This window comes from Haemaphysalis longicornis, unplaced genomic scaffold, assembly GCF_048455015.1.
Source record: "Haemaphysalis longicornis isolate Haplotype H1 unplaced genomic scaffold, Haemaphysalis longicornis Haplotype H1 scaffold_9, whole genome shotgun sequence".
Lineage (NCBI taxonomy): Eukaryota > Metazoa > Arthropoda > Arachnida > Ixodida > Ixodidae > Haemaphysalis > Haemaphysalis longicornis.
The window spans coordinates 79,465-97,325 of record NW_027526460.1 but is presented as its reverse complement, the minus strand read 5'-3'; the positions used below and the strand labels follow the sequence as shown (position 1 = coordinate 97,325).

General features: G+C 46.6%; 1 protein-coding gene across 1 annotated transcript in view; it reads left to right on the top strand.

Moving 5' to 3' along the window:
* The window catches only part of Ras (Inosine-5'-monophosphate dehydrogenase ras), a 95,896-nt gene that overhangs the window by 44,419 nt on the left and 33,616 nt on the right, over window positions 1–17,861 (top strand). Inside the window, exons 7-8 of the mRNA XM_077683525.1 lie at window positions 7,930–8,129; window positions 16,862–16,952. Of these exons, the coding sequence (XP_077539651.1) occupies window positions 7,930–8,129; window positions 16,862–16,952 (291 nt within the window). The remainder of the gene's footprint in view (window positions 1–7,929; window positions 8,130–16,861; window positions 16,953–17,861) is intronic.

Here is a 17,861-nt window from a genome sequence, read left to right as displayed (position 1 = left end):
ACTAACGAGGGGAGCTCCGAGTGGTGGCGCCACCCGTCCAGCTGCCCGGTCCCTATACGCCTCAAGCGTGGCCTGTAGGGGCGCCACTGAAATCCCCCTAGCGGCCCGTTTCGAAAGCAGGCGCGGGAGTCCCCGTCCCGGTCCCCACTGTCGCCGCTGCTTTTGCGGTAGGTTCACGACTGATATTTAGCGTTTGCGGGCGTTGGAAATCCCTGTTTATGTGGAGCAGTCACTCTGTTCTCAAATGGGGTGTGTTTATGAGAGTGTAAATGTTTCTGACGCGATCTTAGTGTGGTATATTCGGTCTGTATAAGCGCCAGACGCCAGCGTCGCGGAACCGGCGTATGCGTGGACCTGATTGCAGTTACACTGCCCTGAATTTACTAGCAGTGTTTCCGTAACCACCGGTTCCTCAGATGTTCATGCTACAGGTATACACTACGATGTAAATCAGTTTTGTGCGCTTACACATTCAGCGGAACACTCATACGTGACAGCGCGCCAGTTACTTTTGCCAATAATGATCACCGAGCATGGCAGTGTCGAGGACCATCCAGTCAAACATGTCAAAAATTTTGACTGCGCTGATGACGCTTCTATCATTGATCATTTAGAGTTGCAATTTGATTACCAGATGAACAATGATGTGCACAGGTTGTGGATGCATTTCAAGGAAACAGTAAAATACTGCATTGAGCATTTTGTACCATTCAGAAAGGTTAGAAGTAAAAGATACAATGAATGGATTACCCGAGATATAATTCAGACCAAGCGCAAAATAAAACGTTTTAGGAGAAAGAAAAGTCCAAGTGAGCAACATCTGCAAAGCCTCAAGCAGTCCTTGGAATGTAAGGTGAAATCAGCCAAGGCTCATTATTTTAACGTATCACTTCCTGAGTTTATCAAAAACGACCCTTCCAAGTTCTGGCGCTTTTTGGGTGAAAAAAAAACATTCCCTGAATGAAATAGCTGTAAATGGTAAAATTGTGACCGATTTTAAGGAAATAGCCCAATCATTCAATCACTACTTTCAATAAGTTTTTTCAGCAGGTGGCGTGATTCCAAAACGCCTGACACGTGATTCAAGTATACCTGTTATATCGGATCTTGGAGTTCTGGCAATGTTACGTAAGCTCGATTCGAGAAAAAGCCCCGGCCCCGATTGTCTTCCAAATGGATTCTTAAAACGGTATGCTGACCAGTTATCAGTATTCTTAACTAGGATTTTTCAGACCTCCCTGGCATCGGGTGAAGTCCCGTATGATTTTCTGGTTGCTAGGGTGAAACCACTCTTTAAAAGTGGAGATAAACTCGCAATCTCGAACTACAGACCCATTTCTATTACAAGTAGCTGCTGTAAAATGTTAGAACATGTTATTGCGGGATTCATTCATGAATTTCTTGCTGAAAGAAACATTCTGTCGCCTTATCAGCATGGCTTTAGGAAAAAAATGTCTACTGTTACGCAATTGGTCACAACAGTGCATCACTTCTCTGCAGCTTTGGATGAGTCCGGACAAGTCGAAGTGGTGTTCCTAGATTTTAGTAAGGCCTTTGACAAAGTGCCGCATGATAAGCTTTTGTATAAACTTGAATTCATTGGCCTTCCCGATTGTATTTTGAACTGGATTAGAGCTTATTTATCAAACAGAAAACAGTATGTTGATATTAATGGTTGTTTCTCTCATTCTCTTGCTGTCACGTCTGGTGTACCCCAGGGCAGTGTACTGGGGCCACTGTTGTTCCTTCTTTATATAAATGATTTGGTGTCTGTAATTCCTGAAGCGGTCTCTGTGAGGCTGTTTGCCGACGATTGTATTGTTTTTAGAGAAATTCGATCACCTGACGACTGTGTTGTGTTGCAAGAATCCCTATTTCAAATAGAGAGGTGGTGTGAGGAGTGGGGAATGATGCTTAATGCCGCAAAATGTGCTTTTTTAAGAATAACACGAAAAAAAGTTTTCTTTCGTTCTCATTATTTTCTCCAGAACACTGCAATCACAGACGTTGCAGAGTATAAGTACCTCGGCATCACTCTAAACTCTACTTTAACTTGGTCGTCCCATGTATCACGCATTTCTTCAGCTGCATTTACGAAGTTGTGTTTTTTGAGGCGCAAATTAAGACATGCCCCAAGTCACGTCAAGCTTTTAGCCTACAATACTTTTGTTCGAGCCAAACTGGAATATGCCTCCGTGGTTTGGGATCCGCCCCTTAGAAAGGATATTTACATGCTTGAGCTCGTCCAAAGAAAAGCAGTACGGTTTATTTTTTTGCAAATATGGGCGTTACGAGTCTCCTTCGAAGCTCATGTCTGACAATGGCATTGAATCCCTAGAATCTCGAAGACGCTTGGCCCGGTTATCATTCTTGCATAATATTGTTACGTCTAAAGTGCAAATAACTCCATCGACTTTAGTTCAACCCTCAAGCACAAGAAGGACACGACACACGCATACTCAGTCCCTTCAGCCTATTTTCGCAAAAACAAACCAGTTCAAGCTTAGTTTTTTCCCCCGTACCATTTCTGAATGGAATGCACTTCCGGAAACAGTTGTTCAAGCCAGAAATTTTTCCGAAGCGCTCCATGCGAGTATTTGTCACTGAGTATGTGCATTGTACGGTGTGCCATGCCTTTACCGATGTGCCTTATTTTTTTGTTTGTTGGTTTTCTTACCTTAAAAAAAAAAGTTTGAGCCTTGTATAAATGATTGTGTATTGCCAGTTGCCCCTCCTGCTTGGGCCAGAAAATCTGGCTTGCAGTATTCGCAATAAAATAATAATAATACACCTCAGATATTGATCATTACAATTTACAAGCCAGTGTGTGTTAATTTCGGGAATATTCAACGTAAGTACGATGGATAATGCAGAATTATACTCGGGGATCAGCACACAACAGGGTCGGTCTTGTCGTGAGGTGAGCGCCCGCAAACATTCATCTGCTACATATATCCTCTGCGAGCAGCGCGCAGACGGGCTTATAATATAATCGGCGTCCGCGACTAAACGCTTCTTCGAAATATCGTCACATGGCATGGGGAGCCTGCAGAATAAAGGAGAAACTGAATCAGAGGGCCTTATCACATACCACCCTCTTCCAACGACACCGTTCATCGCTTGTGAACTGGCTATCCTGTATACTTCCAAAAATGCGCCCGCCGAACGATCAGCTGTTTGTTGAAGCCGAAAAACAAAACGACAGTGAACGTGAGATTTGTGTGTGTGATTACTAAAACGTTCATTGCTTGATACCGCTCCGCATTTGTACACAGCGTCCCCCTCCCCTACCCCCCACCTATGTCTCGCGAAATAGCAGTGCATTTCGCGTACGGTATACAGTTGGTCTGGTGAGCCCTACCTGGCTGAAGTTTCGACAAATGTCTTTAGCATGTCAGAAGCTTCACTGTATTTTTTTTTTTCATTTCCGTTAGAGCTAGTATGTTTCTTCTGCACTTGCACAGCATGTATTTGCCCGTGGTTTCATATTAAATTGCCTTGGTTCTTGCTATAAGGCGTGTGTGGGCACATATTTAACGACGTACAGGCTTGGAATATACTTCACATTTTCGCGTGGTTTATATTCTTATAAAGTTTGCATAAGCCTTTATTGTCTGGAATTGGCATATCACATCTCCGAAACATAATTTTCTGCGACGTATATATTCGAAACGAAGCCGCATTCGTTGTCCACGCTGCAAAATGAAGCCAACCTGTCACTGTGCCAGTATTAGGTCTAAACGAGGCGACAGTAGAATTCATTTGTGCCTGATGCATTTGTGATATGCTGCTACCATGGCCGACGCCCGGAAGAACGGCGACGATGCGCGCAGAACCGCGTCCCCGGGTAGCTCTTGCAGGCGATCGCGTGCTCTACGAAGACGCAGCTGCTTTTTAAGTGACCTAAACGTACCCTTTGCTTATAGACGTCACCATAACAAGTTTTTTTAGGGCGCAGAAAGGCGAAAAGAAGCGAAACAGAACCACAACACTGCACGAGCCCCTATCAGCCACGCAGTGCACATCCCGTCAATGCCGCGGAGAAGCGGCGGCAGGCGGCGCAGCGATCGCGAAGCTCGAGGCGTATAGTGTGAGGTGCACGTTACATCAACAACACAACTCACCGCTTCTCCGTCGGTCAAGCCAGCGCAACGCTGCCCGATGAGTGACCTCAGTCGGATGGTGGGGCCACCGCGCGGAGGCCATACGCAGCATATTGTCACGAAGCCAGGGACGACGCAGTTGTTTTGGAAAAGAAACAAGTTTATTGGAGCGAACTTGTGCTTCCCTAACAACTCAAAAGAATACAGAGGCGGCGAAGCAGCGGTCAACAAAGTGACGTGCGTCGGCGAGCGTAGCAGAATCGAATACAGTCAAACCTCGATATATCGAACACGGGTATATCGAAATATTGCCCATATCGAACACTTTCTATATCACGCGGAAAATCACATGCATTTTTAATTTTTTATTTCGAACTGGGACGGACATGAAATGGGTATATTGAACTCCGCCACCTCAGACTGCCCGGACCGCTCGCGCTCTGTTGACAGGCGGCGAGCTATCCCGCAGTACCCTCGAGGATAGCGGTGGTGCGATGGGCCTTCCCGACTGCTGCGCATCGGTTGCACCGAAGCAGAATTAGACGGTGCAAAAGAAGAATGCGAGCTTGAAGAAACCTGGGGCCAGCTGGAGCGCTTTGCTGGTGCCGAGTCACGAAGCATGTGCATTGATGACTGTTGGCAGTGACGACAGCACCGGAACGACGGCGGAGTTGACGGATGTGGAGATCCTAGCGGAGGTTACTACTGAGCGCACAAACGAAGATGCTGCCGATGTTCTACCCGCAAGCGCTGATAGTGCCCCGCTCCCGGCTTCGACCGAGGCTTCAGCGGTTTTGTCCCTACTGCACCGCTACTGCAGCGCTATAGAAGGCACCGGCCTGTCGCTTGTGGAACGTTTGGACTACGTTGAGGAAGTCGTGTATAACACGCGTGTATACCCTGCTGCAGTACTTTAAGCCAAAAGAATAAATACTTTGAAGCACCAAATGAGTATTTACTGCACAATACGTTCATTTATTGATTTGTACCAGTTTATGACGCATTTTTTACGTGCTTTTATATATCGAATTCTGGTTATATCGAACTATTTTGCGGGCACCGCGATGTTCGATATATCGAGGTTTCACTGTACCCCGGCGTCTGCTCTGCAGGCTTTTTATCTTTCGGCGCGCGTGGTTCTTGAACCGTCGATTCACATCTAGAACATTGTAGATCCAAGAAGATTATTCCAGGCTGTTCTCGTTAGACCGGAATGCTCTCCCTATCAGAACAGATAACACATGCGGCACAGAAAGAAAAAATGGAACACGCGCTTCCCTTGGCACAGAGATAACAAAGACCGGCGCAGCCATGCGGTGAAAGCAAAACACAAACACAATGCATGGTTCGCTGCAATATGAAGCTCTCCCATTGAGTTGCGGTGCAGTTTCGTGACCAGTAAAGCATTGAAGGACTCTGTCGTTAGTACGCTTGAAGACAGTCTGGCGAACTTTGTGAAGCAGAAGAAGAAAAAAGCGAATCTTGGACTTCTTTCATGTTAAATAAAGTGTGGTGGTCATGCGCTGTGGTTCGAATTTTCCGTGCTGGGATGAACAAATCAGTAAGCTACCACTTGTAGCGACTGTGAAAAGCTCTGTGATGCGAGTTTTCAGATAACCTTCAGGTGGGTGTTAGAGGTGTAGAAGTACGGATGGCCGGGCGGTAGGCGGTGACTACCGCGAACAGAAGTAGGCCATCAGGCCCATGAAAGACATGAGAACATGCCGAGGCCCGAGCCGTTTGCCCAGAACGAACTATCTTTATTTTTGCCAAACTGGCCACTCGCCGCTGTGCCAGGCACGCACGGCTGAACACAAAACTGTCAGCGCCGCCAGGGGGCGCTGCACATGAGCATATTTTGTATTTCGCATTATCTGTAAATCGAACTATTTCGCAATCTGCTTGGAGTTCGATATACGGTTTCTCACTCTTCAGCCACTGCAAGAGCAAGGTGTAGGGCCAACTTTATTGACGAATACCTCTGTCCCCAAGCTAAAAATGCCGAAAAAAGTTTGCAGGCATAAACTGACCAATGTAGTAATTGTAAAAAATAGATTTTTACTTCAGTAGCCTTTCAGTGCTTAAAGGAGCCATGAAGAGAAAACACAAGTTTGGTTCATTCAAAAGATTGCCTCGTTAAAATCATACTGACACCAGTTTTAACGTAAACTTCGCTCAAATAAGCCACATACCTAATTAGGAAAAAGGGAGTGGCCATGCGACCCACCAGCTCATTTCCCGCAACAGAACCTATGATGTCATTCGAGCCAGCTTTGCGATTGGTGGAGGCCGGCACAAGCAGACGCAAATTAGGTAGAGCTTAGAAGCTAGCCGAATGAGTGATTTGCGCTTAAATTTAGGGCACATTCTTTATAAAGCAATAAGAATGGTGGAAGAAACAGTGGAAGTTACAAAAGCACATGTAAACATAGAAGTACTGATGCGTACTGCTGTTGCCACTGCGTGCACTATGCTTGGTTTAGCTGCACAGCACTGTGGGGCTTTGGGGTTGTCTCAGACGACACTGGCCGATTGACGCAAGCAACGGTGACTATATTTGTCGAGCGAGCACTGTTTCAGGGAACGATTATTTTCTCCCAGAAGAAAAACAAGCCAGGTTTAAATACGGTTAAAAACAAACCAAAGGCTTGCCACGGTATGGTGGCACCATCTAGGTTCAGGTAACGTAAAGAAACGCGGGAACGCCACCGTAGGGTACCTGGAGCTCAACACTGCCGTACAGGGTGGAGACACCCTTTGAACGGTCCCGTGCCGCCGCAATTGGGTCAACGTGCTCAACGCGTTCTTCTTTTCGTTTCCCACGAGACCTAGCAGCGCGAAACAGATAAGATGATTCAAACTTCGCCAGTAAACCGCGTTGCGGCAATAATTTTAGTGCGGTTTTGACACAATGACTTGCTTCGGCGGCGAGCGAGCAACCCAAAATGGCGGTGCCAGCGTACACGTGTCTCTACCCTGTACGGCGGACGCGTGAATCAAGGCACTCTAATTCCTGTCATGTCATTGTGGACCCTGACAACAAACGATTTAGCGGGAAAATCACAATTTTAACTTAAATTGATCAATTTCTCAGTGAATAAACCATCGTTTCATCTGGACAAGCGCTGGGGGCACTATAAAACACGAAATCTTTCCAATAAAACAAATCTTCGTGGCTCCTTTAAATGGGCTGTTGCACACTAGCCCAGAGGTCGTCGCATGGGCCACCAGGAGGGGAGAACAGAAACGTATGTAGCAAAAAAAAAAAGGTGTAAGCTGGTGTGAACTGCACCTTTTGTCGTTGGTCTTTTCGAACGCATTCTTTGCAGTAAAAGCACTGAATCAGTGCTTAGTAATTAAAATTTATCTGTCAACTCTATGTAATGGTCAGGGTGGATCCGCGGAGTATTGTAGAATTTTTGAAGATTGGGCTGCTTTGGAAGTCTGCACCAAAACATTTCCTAGATTTAGGCTTTAGGTCACTGGTTTGTCTTTTCATGTGCTCGAGCAGTTGAGGCACGTTACAGTTTCCGATGTTGAGAAGCCTGCTGAACTGGGCTTCCCTTCAGCTTCTCATTGGTTCAATCATCCAGGCTGAAACACTAGCATTATCATTGCCCGCTGTAGGATGTGGACCTCCCACGTAGACATTGGTGTTCACGTATGTCGGCGGGTCCTGTGCAGCGATTGTGTTGTCTGGGTGATCTGCCTGTTGGCTGCAGTGAGTGGAGTGGAACTCTGAAAAGAGGACAAGGGCGAAGGCGAGCATGACCGTCCTCGTCCTGGAATGCGGGACCTCACTCTGCCTTTTGTCTTGTGCGGGCAGGCAAGCTCCCGCTGGTGAACCAGGCGGGTGAGCTGGTGTCCCTGATTGCGCGCACGGACCTCAAGAAGAGCCGCAACTACCCGCTGGCCTCCAAGGACGAGAACAAGCAGCTGCTCGTGGGGGCGGCCATTGGCACCCGCGAGGGGGACAAGCACCGGCTCGAGCTGCTGGTCCAGGCCGGCGTCGACGTGGTCGTGCTGGTAGGAATGCCTGGATTACTTGTGCGGGAAAGGTCTAGAGTTTCGACCACTCGGGGTGCGTTTAGTAGAGAAATCGATTCAGAAGTTGTGTTCTCCTTTCTCTATCCTTCTTGCCAATTTCCGGTGACGTTGCCTATCATGCAAGCTCTTTTGGATTGGCTTGACTTACTTTGTGGCTTGCGTACCTGCTGACAAAATCAGTCTGCCGGCCGCTGGTGTGTTGTCACAATTCATTAGTGTAGTGGAAACTGAGCCCCGACAAGATTAGTGCCCTGAAGAATGTGGCTTTGTTTTGTTAGTTTGTCGAATGTATTAGGATTAGTGAATTCAAAATAACTTGACACTAGCACATATGCAAAACGCATGCTGGCCTATGAATTCGCTGTCTAGTTTTTCAACTAGTGTAACTTTACAGTGTTTTAGTGGAAGGCTTAGTTTGTTTTTGAAGCTTGAATACAAAATAGCTCTAGGTTGTTCCTTTTGTGGCTGTCTCGCAACTGCTGCCTCACACTGGTTTCAGATGTGCTTTTATGTGCTCTCAATTTCCAAAATATTAGCGTCGACCTACCGTATCAGTCGGTATGTAGGTCGAGAGTTCTGGCCCGAAAATTTGCCGGAAGGTCACCCGTCAACCTATATACCGCTCATTGGCTTAATATTTGTCATCTGGCAAGCAGGCAGCCTATCGGGCTCATCTGAACCGCAAAGACAGCTTCTCCACCAGCGTCAATCATACGCGCTGCCATCTTTGTTTTGTTGCTCCTCTATAGTTATCCAGCGGTTCGTGAACGTGTGCTGTGTGCGTTGCTTTCTTCTCGCTCAAGAAACAGAAGTTCAGAAACTTTGCCCCAGTTCACCACATCATTTAAAATAAACGTCGCATAGCATGCCCAAGCCAACGGCAACGTGTGTGACTAGGACCAGTTTAGCGTTACCGAAAAGAACGCATGCTACTGGCATAAGCTGAAGGGGTAGTAGCTATTGGTACGCAACACTCGTTTCGTGGGCGTCGGGGAGGGCACCTGGTCCACGAGCATCGTGCACGCCTTTACGAATGGGTGGCCAGCAACAACCCCAAGACGCCAGCTGGCCACCTGCACAGATGGGCTCTTGCGACGATCTGCTCACGGTCGCTTCCTGATGACATGGTCTTGTGGGTGTTTTCTGGACAGCACCGAGGACTGTGTGGCAGGGTGTCTAGCGACTGGCAGAACTGGGGAAACCAGGAATTGTCAAAGAAGCGTTATCTACCGGGAAAAATCGGGGAATCGTCGGGTAATATTGTCAAAATGATAACCCAGTCAGGGAAAATGACCTGAAAGGTTGAAAGAGGGAAAAGGAATAAATTCTACTTAGAGTGGAGTGCTGTCTCTGCTCACCCGAATCGCTGCAAAAGGGAGCAGCCAATGTGGACAAATCCAATCCAAGCCAGTGGGGCAGGTAGCAGCGCCAGGGTTGACAAGTTTGGACGTGGAAAAGTTTATCCGGAGACCTCGTTTGTCTGGCAACCTCGAGCAGTGTGTGCTGGGTATGCTGGGTATACGCTTTTGTCCTCAGTCTTTTGTCTGAACGGTGTTACCTTCCATCGGCGTGGTGTTTGCATTGTGCTTCCACAAGGGCAGTCTCTTCAGTGACGATGTCAGTGGCAAAAAAGTGCTCTTTCAATCCGCACTGGGCAAACCCGAGCGGATTAAAGGAGCCATGAAGAGAAAACACAAGTTTGGTTCATTCAAAAGATTGTCTCGTTAGAAGCATACTGACACCACTTTTAACGTAAACTTCGCTCAAATAAGCTACATAATTAGGAAAAACGGGAATGGTCATGCGACCCACCAGCTCATTTCCCGCAACAGAACCTATGATGTCACATGAGCTAAGCTCTGCGATTGGCGGAGGCTGGAAGAAGCAGACGCAAATTAGGTAGAGCTTACAAACTAGACAAATGAGCGATTTGCGCTTAAATTTAGGGCACATTCTTTACAAAGCAATAAGAATGATGGGACAAACAGTGGAAGTTACGAAAGCACATGTAAACATAGAAGTACGCATGCGTTCTGCTGTTCGTACTGCGCACAGCATGCTTGGTTTAGCTGCACAGCACTACGGGGCTTGGGGTTGTCTCAGACGACACTGGCCGATTGACGCAAGCGGGGCTTGGGGTTGTCTCAGACGACACTGGCCGATTGACGCAAGCAACGGTGTCTTACATGACCCCATTTGTCGAGCGAGCACTGTTTCAGGGAACGAATATTTTCTCCCAGAACAAAAACAAGCCAGGTTTAAATGCGGGCAAAAACAAACCAAACGCTTGCCACGGTATGGTGGCGCCATCTAGGTTACGGAACGTAAAGAAATGCGGGAACAAACCAACACCGCTGTACAGGGTGGAGACAACCTCTGAACGGTCCTGTGCTGCCGCGATTGGGTCAACGGGCTCAATGCGTTATTCTTTTCGTTTCCCACGAGACCTAGCAACGCGAAACAGACAATATGATTCAAACTTCTTCAGTAAACCGCGTTGCGGCGATAATTTTATCGCGGTTTTGACACAATGACTTGCTTCGGCGGCGAGCGAGCAACCGAAAATGGCGGCGCCAGCGTATACGTGTCTCTACCCTGTACGGCGGATGCGTGAATGAAGGTACTCTAGGCTGCAGAGCGGTCGGTTCCTGTGATGTCATTTGGGACCACGAAAACGCACGATTGAGCGGGAAAATCAAAATTTTAATCTAAATTGTTTAATTTCTCAGTGAATAAAGCACCATTTGTATCCGGACAAGCGCTGGGGGCACTATAAAACACGAAATCTTTCGAATAAAACCAACTTGCATTTTCTCTTCATGGCTCCTTTAAGAAGACAGAAATGCAGGTTAAGTCGGATGTTGAGAAAAACAAGAGTGTGGCTGCTGTTGTCAAAGAACTAGAAGAAAAGAAGTGAAGGCTGCTTAGATAATCACTAACAGATGCCAGTCTCCTGCAAAAAGTGACACTCCTAAAAAGTAAGATGTTTGCTTGAGAACCCTTGTGCAATGGCTGACGCTCATAGACAGCAAGAACAGATTTGCGTTCGCATAGACCTTGTGAAATAATACACTCATTTCAGCAACTCTAATTTGTGGCGAATAATTTATGCTTGCGCCCTGTAAATAAAGCAATGCTTTGTGTTCTATGCTAATGGTCTTGCATATGTCGCCACCTCCACTGCAGTCATGGAATTTTAATGAAATTGTCAGGGAAAACCTGGAAAAGTCGGGGAATTTTAATACAATAATTTGCTAGACACCCTGGTGTGAGAGTCAGCCAGACGGAAGCAGCCATCCCCCAAAATTTCACACAGCTCTAACGAGTAACCATAAACAAAAAAAAAAAGTGCTTATAGCCTCAATAACTGTGGACCGGAACTGTGTATCTGTGGACCGGAAGTAGTGCTAGGGAGGAAAATGAGGAAATGGTAAACTGTTTGAGAAGAGATATTAACGAGTTCAAAGATTCGGGCGAAATAATCATAGTTGGAGATATGAATGCCCATATAGAAGGTTTGGATGGATACACAGACCACAACGGTTCTCTAGTGATAGATCTATGCCAGGAAAACCGGCTTGTAATAGTAAACATGGAAAGCAAGTGTGACGGACAAATAACGTGGGAAAGCGGTAACAGACAGTCCAGCATAGACTACAGTTTAGTATCCGAGAGAGTATACGGAAGGCTGCGGGAAATGAGGATAGATGAAAATGGAACAGACAGCTTAGGAAGCGACCACAAACGGTTTAGCTTGCACTTTGGAGGCGCAACCCGGACAAATGCGGAAATAGGTACAATAGGAGTAAATAATTTGAATAATGAGCAGTTAAAGATCATCGCTGATAGATTGGAAGATGAAATCAATAAATACCCAGGCAAAAATTGGGATTACGACGAAATGATTGCGTTCATAAAGGGTAAGATGAATGAAGCAAAGGAACGAAACCGATGGAAAGGGAAGAGAAAGCCGAGAAGCTGGTGGAATAAGGAAATAAAAGAGGCTATTGACCAGCGAAGAAAGGCGTCGAGAGAACATAAAGAAGCAAAAAGAACTGGGCCCGTTTGCCCATACGCATAAGTTCCCGATTAAGTTCCCGCTAACGAATAAGACGCCAATAAGTCGAATTCGGCCACGGCAAATAAGCCGGTTGCCAGAAAACCCAACAGAAACGCTACCTTAACGTAGCGTTTGTATCAGTTTCGGGCAAACGACTTATTACCTATGCAGCGCTAAAGTCGTAGTTGAGAACTTATTCCCACACTTATCGCGTTCGGGCAAACGGGCCCTGGTATGGAACCGGAGGTAGTGAAGGAAAAGTGGGATGTCTACCGTGGGAAAAAACGAAGTGCAGAAAATGGTGCAAGCAAAGATAAAGCATAAAGATGGCAGAAATACGGAAGAAGGACAAAAGCGCATCCAAGAAGTTTTGGAACCATGTAAAATCACTAAGCTCAAAAAACGATAACCATCAAAAATTCCTGATTGATGAGGAGGGGGAACATTTAGAAGGAGAGCACGCGTTGGCACATATTCATCGAGTGATTAGTGAGAAGTTTAGGACAATAGTGGTAGGGAAACCTGCACCGATAACATCAGCGCCACAAAAGACTGCGGAAAGGGAAATAAGTTTGAGCAACCTTGATTGGAAAAAAGCAGAGCAAAAGGTTTCCCCCCAGACAGAAGTGGGCCCGGACGGAATACCAATGCAACTGATAAACCTACTTGGACCTAAAAGTAAGGAATCGTTTATGAGGGCAATAGATAAGGTGATAGAAACCAAACAAATACCAGAGGACTGGTTAGAAAGTAGGATGAATTTAATATATAAAGGCAGAGGAGACAAAGCCAGTATTGATTCATACAGACCACTCACAGTAACGTCAGTGGTGTATAGATTCGTAATGCAGGCGATAAAATCAGAAATTCAAGCATGGATGGAAGAAAATGAAATACTTGGGGAACTGCAGAATGGATTTAGACAAGACAGGCGACTGGATGACAATCTGTTCGTGATAACGCAATGCATTGAAATTGCGAAAGCACAGAATAGACCACTATGGATTACGTTCTTGGACATTAAAGGGGCATATGACAACGTAAACAGAGAACGGCTGTGGAGAATGCTGAAACTCCAGGGATTAGATGACGAGTTAGTACAGTTCCTTATAGCAATCTATAAAGACAAGAGTTCACCTTACTTGGGAAGGACAGAAATGCGCCCAGCAGGTCAACATCCATCGGGGACTGAAACAGGGATGCCCTTTGAGCCCAATACTGTTCATGTTTTACATGGCAGGGTTAGAAAAGAAACTGGAAGAAAGTCCTGTAGGGTTTAGCCTAACCCATATGCTGCAAGGCGAAGTGGTACAACAGCATATTCCGGGAATGTTATACGCAGACGACATTGTTCTTTTAGCTGATAACCAAACCGATATGCAGCGGCTAATAAATATTTGCGGCCAGGAAGCCACTGACCTCGGGTTAAATTTCAGTGCAGAAAAATCAGGAATAATGGTTTTCAATGACGCTACCACCGATGTAGTGTCTATCCAGCAAGGCGAATTACCTAGAGTGAAGGAATATAAATATTTGGGAGTGTGGATAAACGAAGGGGATAACTACTTAAGTACTCAGGAGGAGCAACTTAAGGTTAAGGGAAAGCGAAACGTATCTATAATGAAGCATAGAGCTCTGTGGGGGTATAACAAATATGAAGTAGTAAGGGGAATGTGGAAAGGAGTAATGGTTCCGGGTCTCACGTTTGCGAATGCTGTACTCTGCTTAAAATCAGACGTTCTATCAGGCCTTGAAGTAAACCAGAGAACGGTAGGACGTTTGGCCTTAGGCGCGCATGGAAAAACAATTAACGAAGCAGTTCAGGGAGATATGGGCTGGGCGTCGTTTGAAGTTAGAGAAGCTCAGAGTAAAATATGCTTTGAGATGAGGTTGAGGGCAATGGATCAACGAAGGTGGGCAGCTAAGGTTTTTAGGTACATATACTTGAAAAGCGTGGACACGCAGTGGTTAAGAAAGACTAGAAGGCTAACGATGAAATACGGAAAGAACAGTGGGGAATCCAAAACAGCCAAGGTAACCAAAAAAGAGGCAAGGCAGATTGAAACCAATAAATGGATGGAAAAAATGGAAGCTAAAACGTCATTAGAGATGCACAGGGCTGAGAAGATGAACATCAGAAAGGAAAATTTCTTCGATAATTCCCAGGGCAGTGCTTTGCTTTTTGAGGCTAGAGCAGGTTGCCTGCGAACTAAGAGTTTTGTGGGGAAGTATTCACAAAATGATGGGGTATGCGTGGTCTGCGGAAAAGAAACAGAAACTATGCGGCACATCGTGCTAGAATGTGAGGGTATCCATCCAAATCTACATGAAGGGAATATTGGGCTGTCAGAAGCCCTAGGATTTAAGGGTATCACAGAGGAAGTTAACTTCAAGGCTGTCGAGGGGACGAAAAGAAGATTAGAATGCTGGTGGACGAAAAGCAGAGAGGGGAATATTGCCTAGGACAGTTACCACCTGTAACAGGGAAAAGAAAGTATTTCGGGCCTAATAAGCGTTAGTGCCTGCCCTAAGCAGCGCTAGTATTAAACCAAGAGTGTAAAACATGGTTATATTAGTCCTTTTTGGTAAGATGACATGTCATCACCCCGCTTCAAAGGGGGAAACCAATAGGAATAATCAATCATCATCATCAACTCTGTTGTTTACGTAATTTTTTTTTTCAGTTTCTGGGCCGAACCTATATTCCGATGTACAGTGTAGACCGCTTATAACGTATGTCGCGGGAGCCGCAAAAATCCGCACTATAAGCGGTACCGCACTATAACCAAAACACGCGCGAATTCAACCACATCGCCACCTATCTCTCAAGTCAACCTATATTTATCATCACTCAAACGCACAGCGCTTAAAAACGAAGGCACGGTCTATATTTCGTATTATTTTTAACATCAGCCGCTGCTGTAGGGCAAAAGCGCAGTCTCAAAACGGCGAGCGCGGCTTTAACTTCCGTTGTGTTTGTTTTGAAAGACCATGGCTGCGTTTTTAGCGTATATGAACAGACGCCGCAAGACGTGATAAGATTGCCAGCGGGATTTTTTTTTTTTACCCCACCTTTTTCACGATGCCGAAGGCGGCTGCTTGTCAGTGCAACGTAGTGGAAATCTTCGGCTTCGCGCGGCTCGAATGTTCGGAAAGGGAAAGAGCGGTGGCTTATCTGCAACAACGTTCTAAAGCGTGAACCGAGTGGTAGATTTGGTATCGCGAAAACGTGCAGTGCACGCCAGCGCGGATACAACTGGCGTGGTGTGAGCGGCGCGGTAAGAGGCGGCAACATGGCGTCGGCACTGGCCGTGAAGCGGTGCAGGCAGTTCCAGTAAGTTCCAGCGACCGCTCCTAACCGCTCGCCGAAATGCCGCACGGGGCGCAAGCGCAGATGCTAATGCAAGAAAAGAGCTAATAATGTGGGCGAAAAGTGGAATATAAACTGCCATTCACGCTGCTTGTGAAAGCGCTCATCAAAAAATACCGCGGTGGTAAGCCTAAACATCTCTGGCGCGGCTAGCTGTCTCGGAGCGCTTCGAATCTCCCGCCAGTACGTACGCGTCTCCCCATTGGTGCAAGTCGTCAGGCTCCTCCCACTGCCACGCGAAGAAGCCACCGCGAGCGCGAAATCGTCGATACGAGCACGAAAAAAAAAAAATAAAAAAAAAAAAAAACGCGCATCGCTGATGTCCACGATTCGTGCGCGAAAACGGGCCATGCGGTTCACGATTAATAAAATCAACTTGCCGCGCGCGGATCTTGTCTGTCGCTATCTTCCGAGGTGCATCAAGCAAGGTCAGTTGTGGTTATCAGTCAGGTACGTGCGAACTAAAGGGTGCCTATTTTTTTTTTCTTTGGGTGTCTACGTTAGAGGAGGGCAAGGGGTGCACGCTGCGTCGGATGGCCGATTTCATCCTTTCTTTTTTCTTTTGCTACCCTAAAACGATGCCTCAGCTGCGCCGGTCGATCAGCAGGCCCGCCGAAAAACCGCACTATAAACGGTATTGTGCTTCGGCCAACCGCATCTTAAGCGGTATGCTTATGCATTGAGTTCTATGGGAGGCAAACCGGTGGTCGCAAAAACCCGCGTTATATCTGGTCCCGCACTATAAGCGGTTACGTTATAAATGGTCTACACACGGTAGTTTGTGGTTGAAACTGACTTTAATTGCTGTCCAGTCACAGTTTGGGGGCAATTGCACTCACTATTCAGTAAATGCCTTTCTGCGGATCTGTCACTTTGTCATCTCAGCAAATGTTACAGAAATGGCAAGGAGTGTTGTGAAAGAATGTATGCGTATTGGCCGGGAAGCTTGGAACATGGTCGATTTCACTTAACATTTGGGCTGGCAAGATGGCTGACTGGACTGTGCTTAGAACTAGCTTTAGTGTAATTTTGACAGCCTTTCACCAACAACCATACTGTTTGAAACAGATTTTTGACTTTGCTGCGAACCTATAAAAGGGCTGACATATCTGGCAGGTGGAGGGGCAAACAAAGCGAAGCAGCACTGAATTGTTACTGCTCGACTAAATACACGGGATATGTGGAGCAAGTGTCTAAATTTTCACTTCCCAAAATTCGTAGGGTGATGAGCGATCCTCGAAGCCCATGCAGATGAAAATGGATGCTCTCTTGCGCTTGCAGGACTCCTCGCAAGGCAATTCCATCTACCAAATCTCCATGGTGAAGTACATCAAGGATAAGTATCCAGACCTGCAGGTGATTGGCGGAAACGGTGAGCCTCTGTTGTGCCTTCTACACTCGGAGTACAGCTCTTGAGGATGCTGCAGCATTGGGGGGTGCTATTCCAGAAGGCCCGAGATAGCTCGCTCCTGTGTTTCCAGCTGCTCAAGTTAACAAAGTAGTGATAATGGAGCATTGGATAAACCTCGAATGGAAGCGGCGCCATTGCTTGGCATTATCAGCGTGCCCGGTTGGGGCTGTTCACGTTAAAAAAAGCACTGCTTGTGCAAATATCCTCGTGTAGCGCCGCCTAGAACCTAGTTGCAAAATCCACTCCATTGCGTAAAGTAGATAACCCCGCTGTTTCTTTTAGAACTTCGGCCTGGCTCCAGCCTTCCTTCACAGCCCCGCCCCAAAAAGTGGTGCGGGCGACTCCGATTTTCCTGAATTGTCTGCAATGTGGTTTGAGGGTAGCTCCATTGCAGGGGATAAAAAGAAAGTCACGCACCTACCTTATTGCAGCTCAAAATACGTAACTCTTATTTCAAACGCTTTGCTGCAAAGAGGTTCGTAATTGTACGCTGATGCACCTTTCTGATGGGAACGATGGCTCGCTCAGCTCTGTGCCTGATGTGATGGCTTTTACCATAGCCGCCTTCTGGTCTAGTGTTAGCCGTTCACTTCCCACCTGGCACATTCATGCTGCTCAAATCACACATGCAGGCTGAAGCGCTTCAAAATCGCTCGGCTATGCCAGGATGTACGTAGCGTGAGCTAAGGTTCAGCTGGTTATTGTTAGCTCTCCTGGTTGTCTAGGATTAGCTTGATTACCGTGCTTACTGCTGCTTCAATGACACACACACGGTATACGCATTATGCGACACGTGTATATTTATCAAGCGGCTCCGGCGCAGCGTCGCCAATCGCCCACAGCTAAGCTGGTTCCGCAGGCGCACGCCGG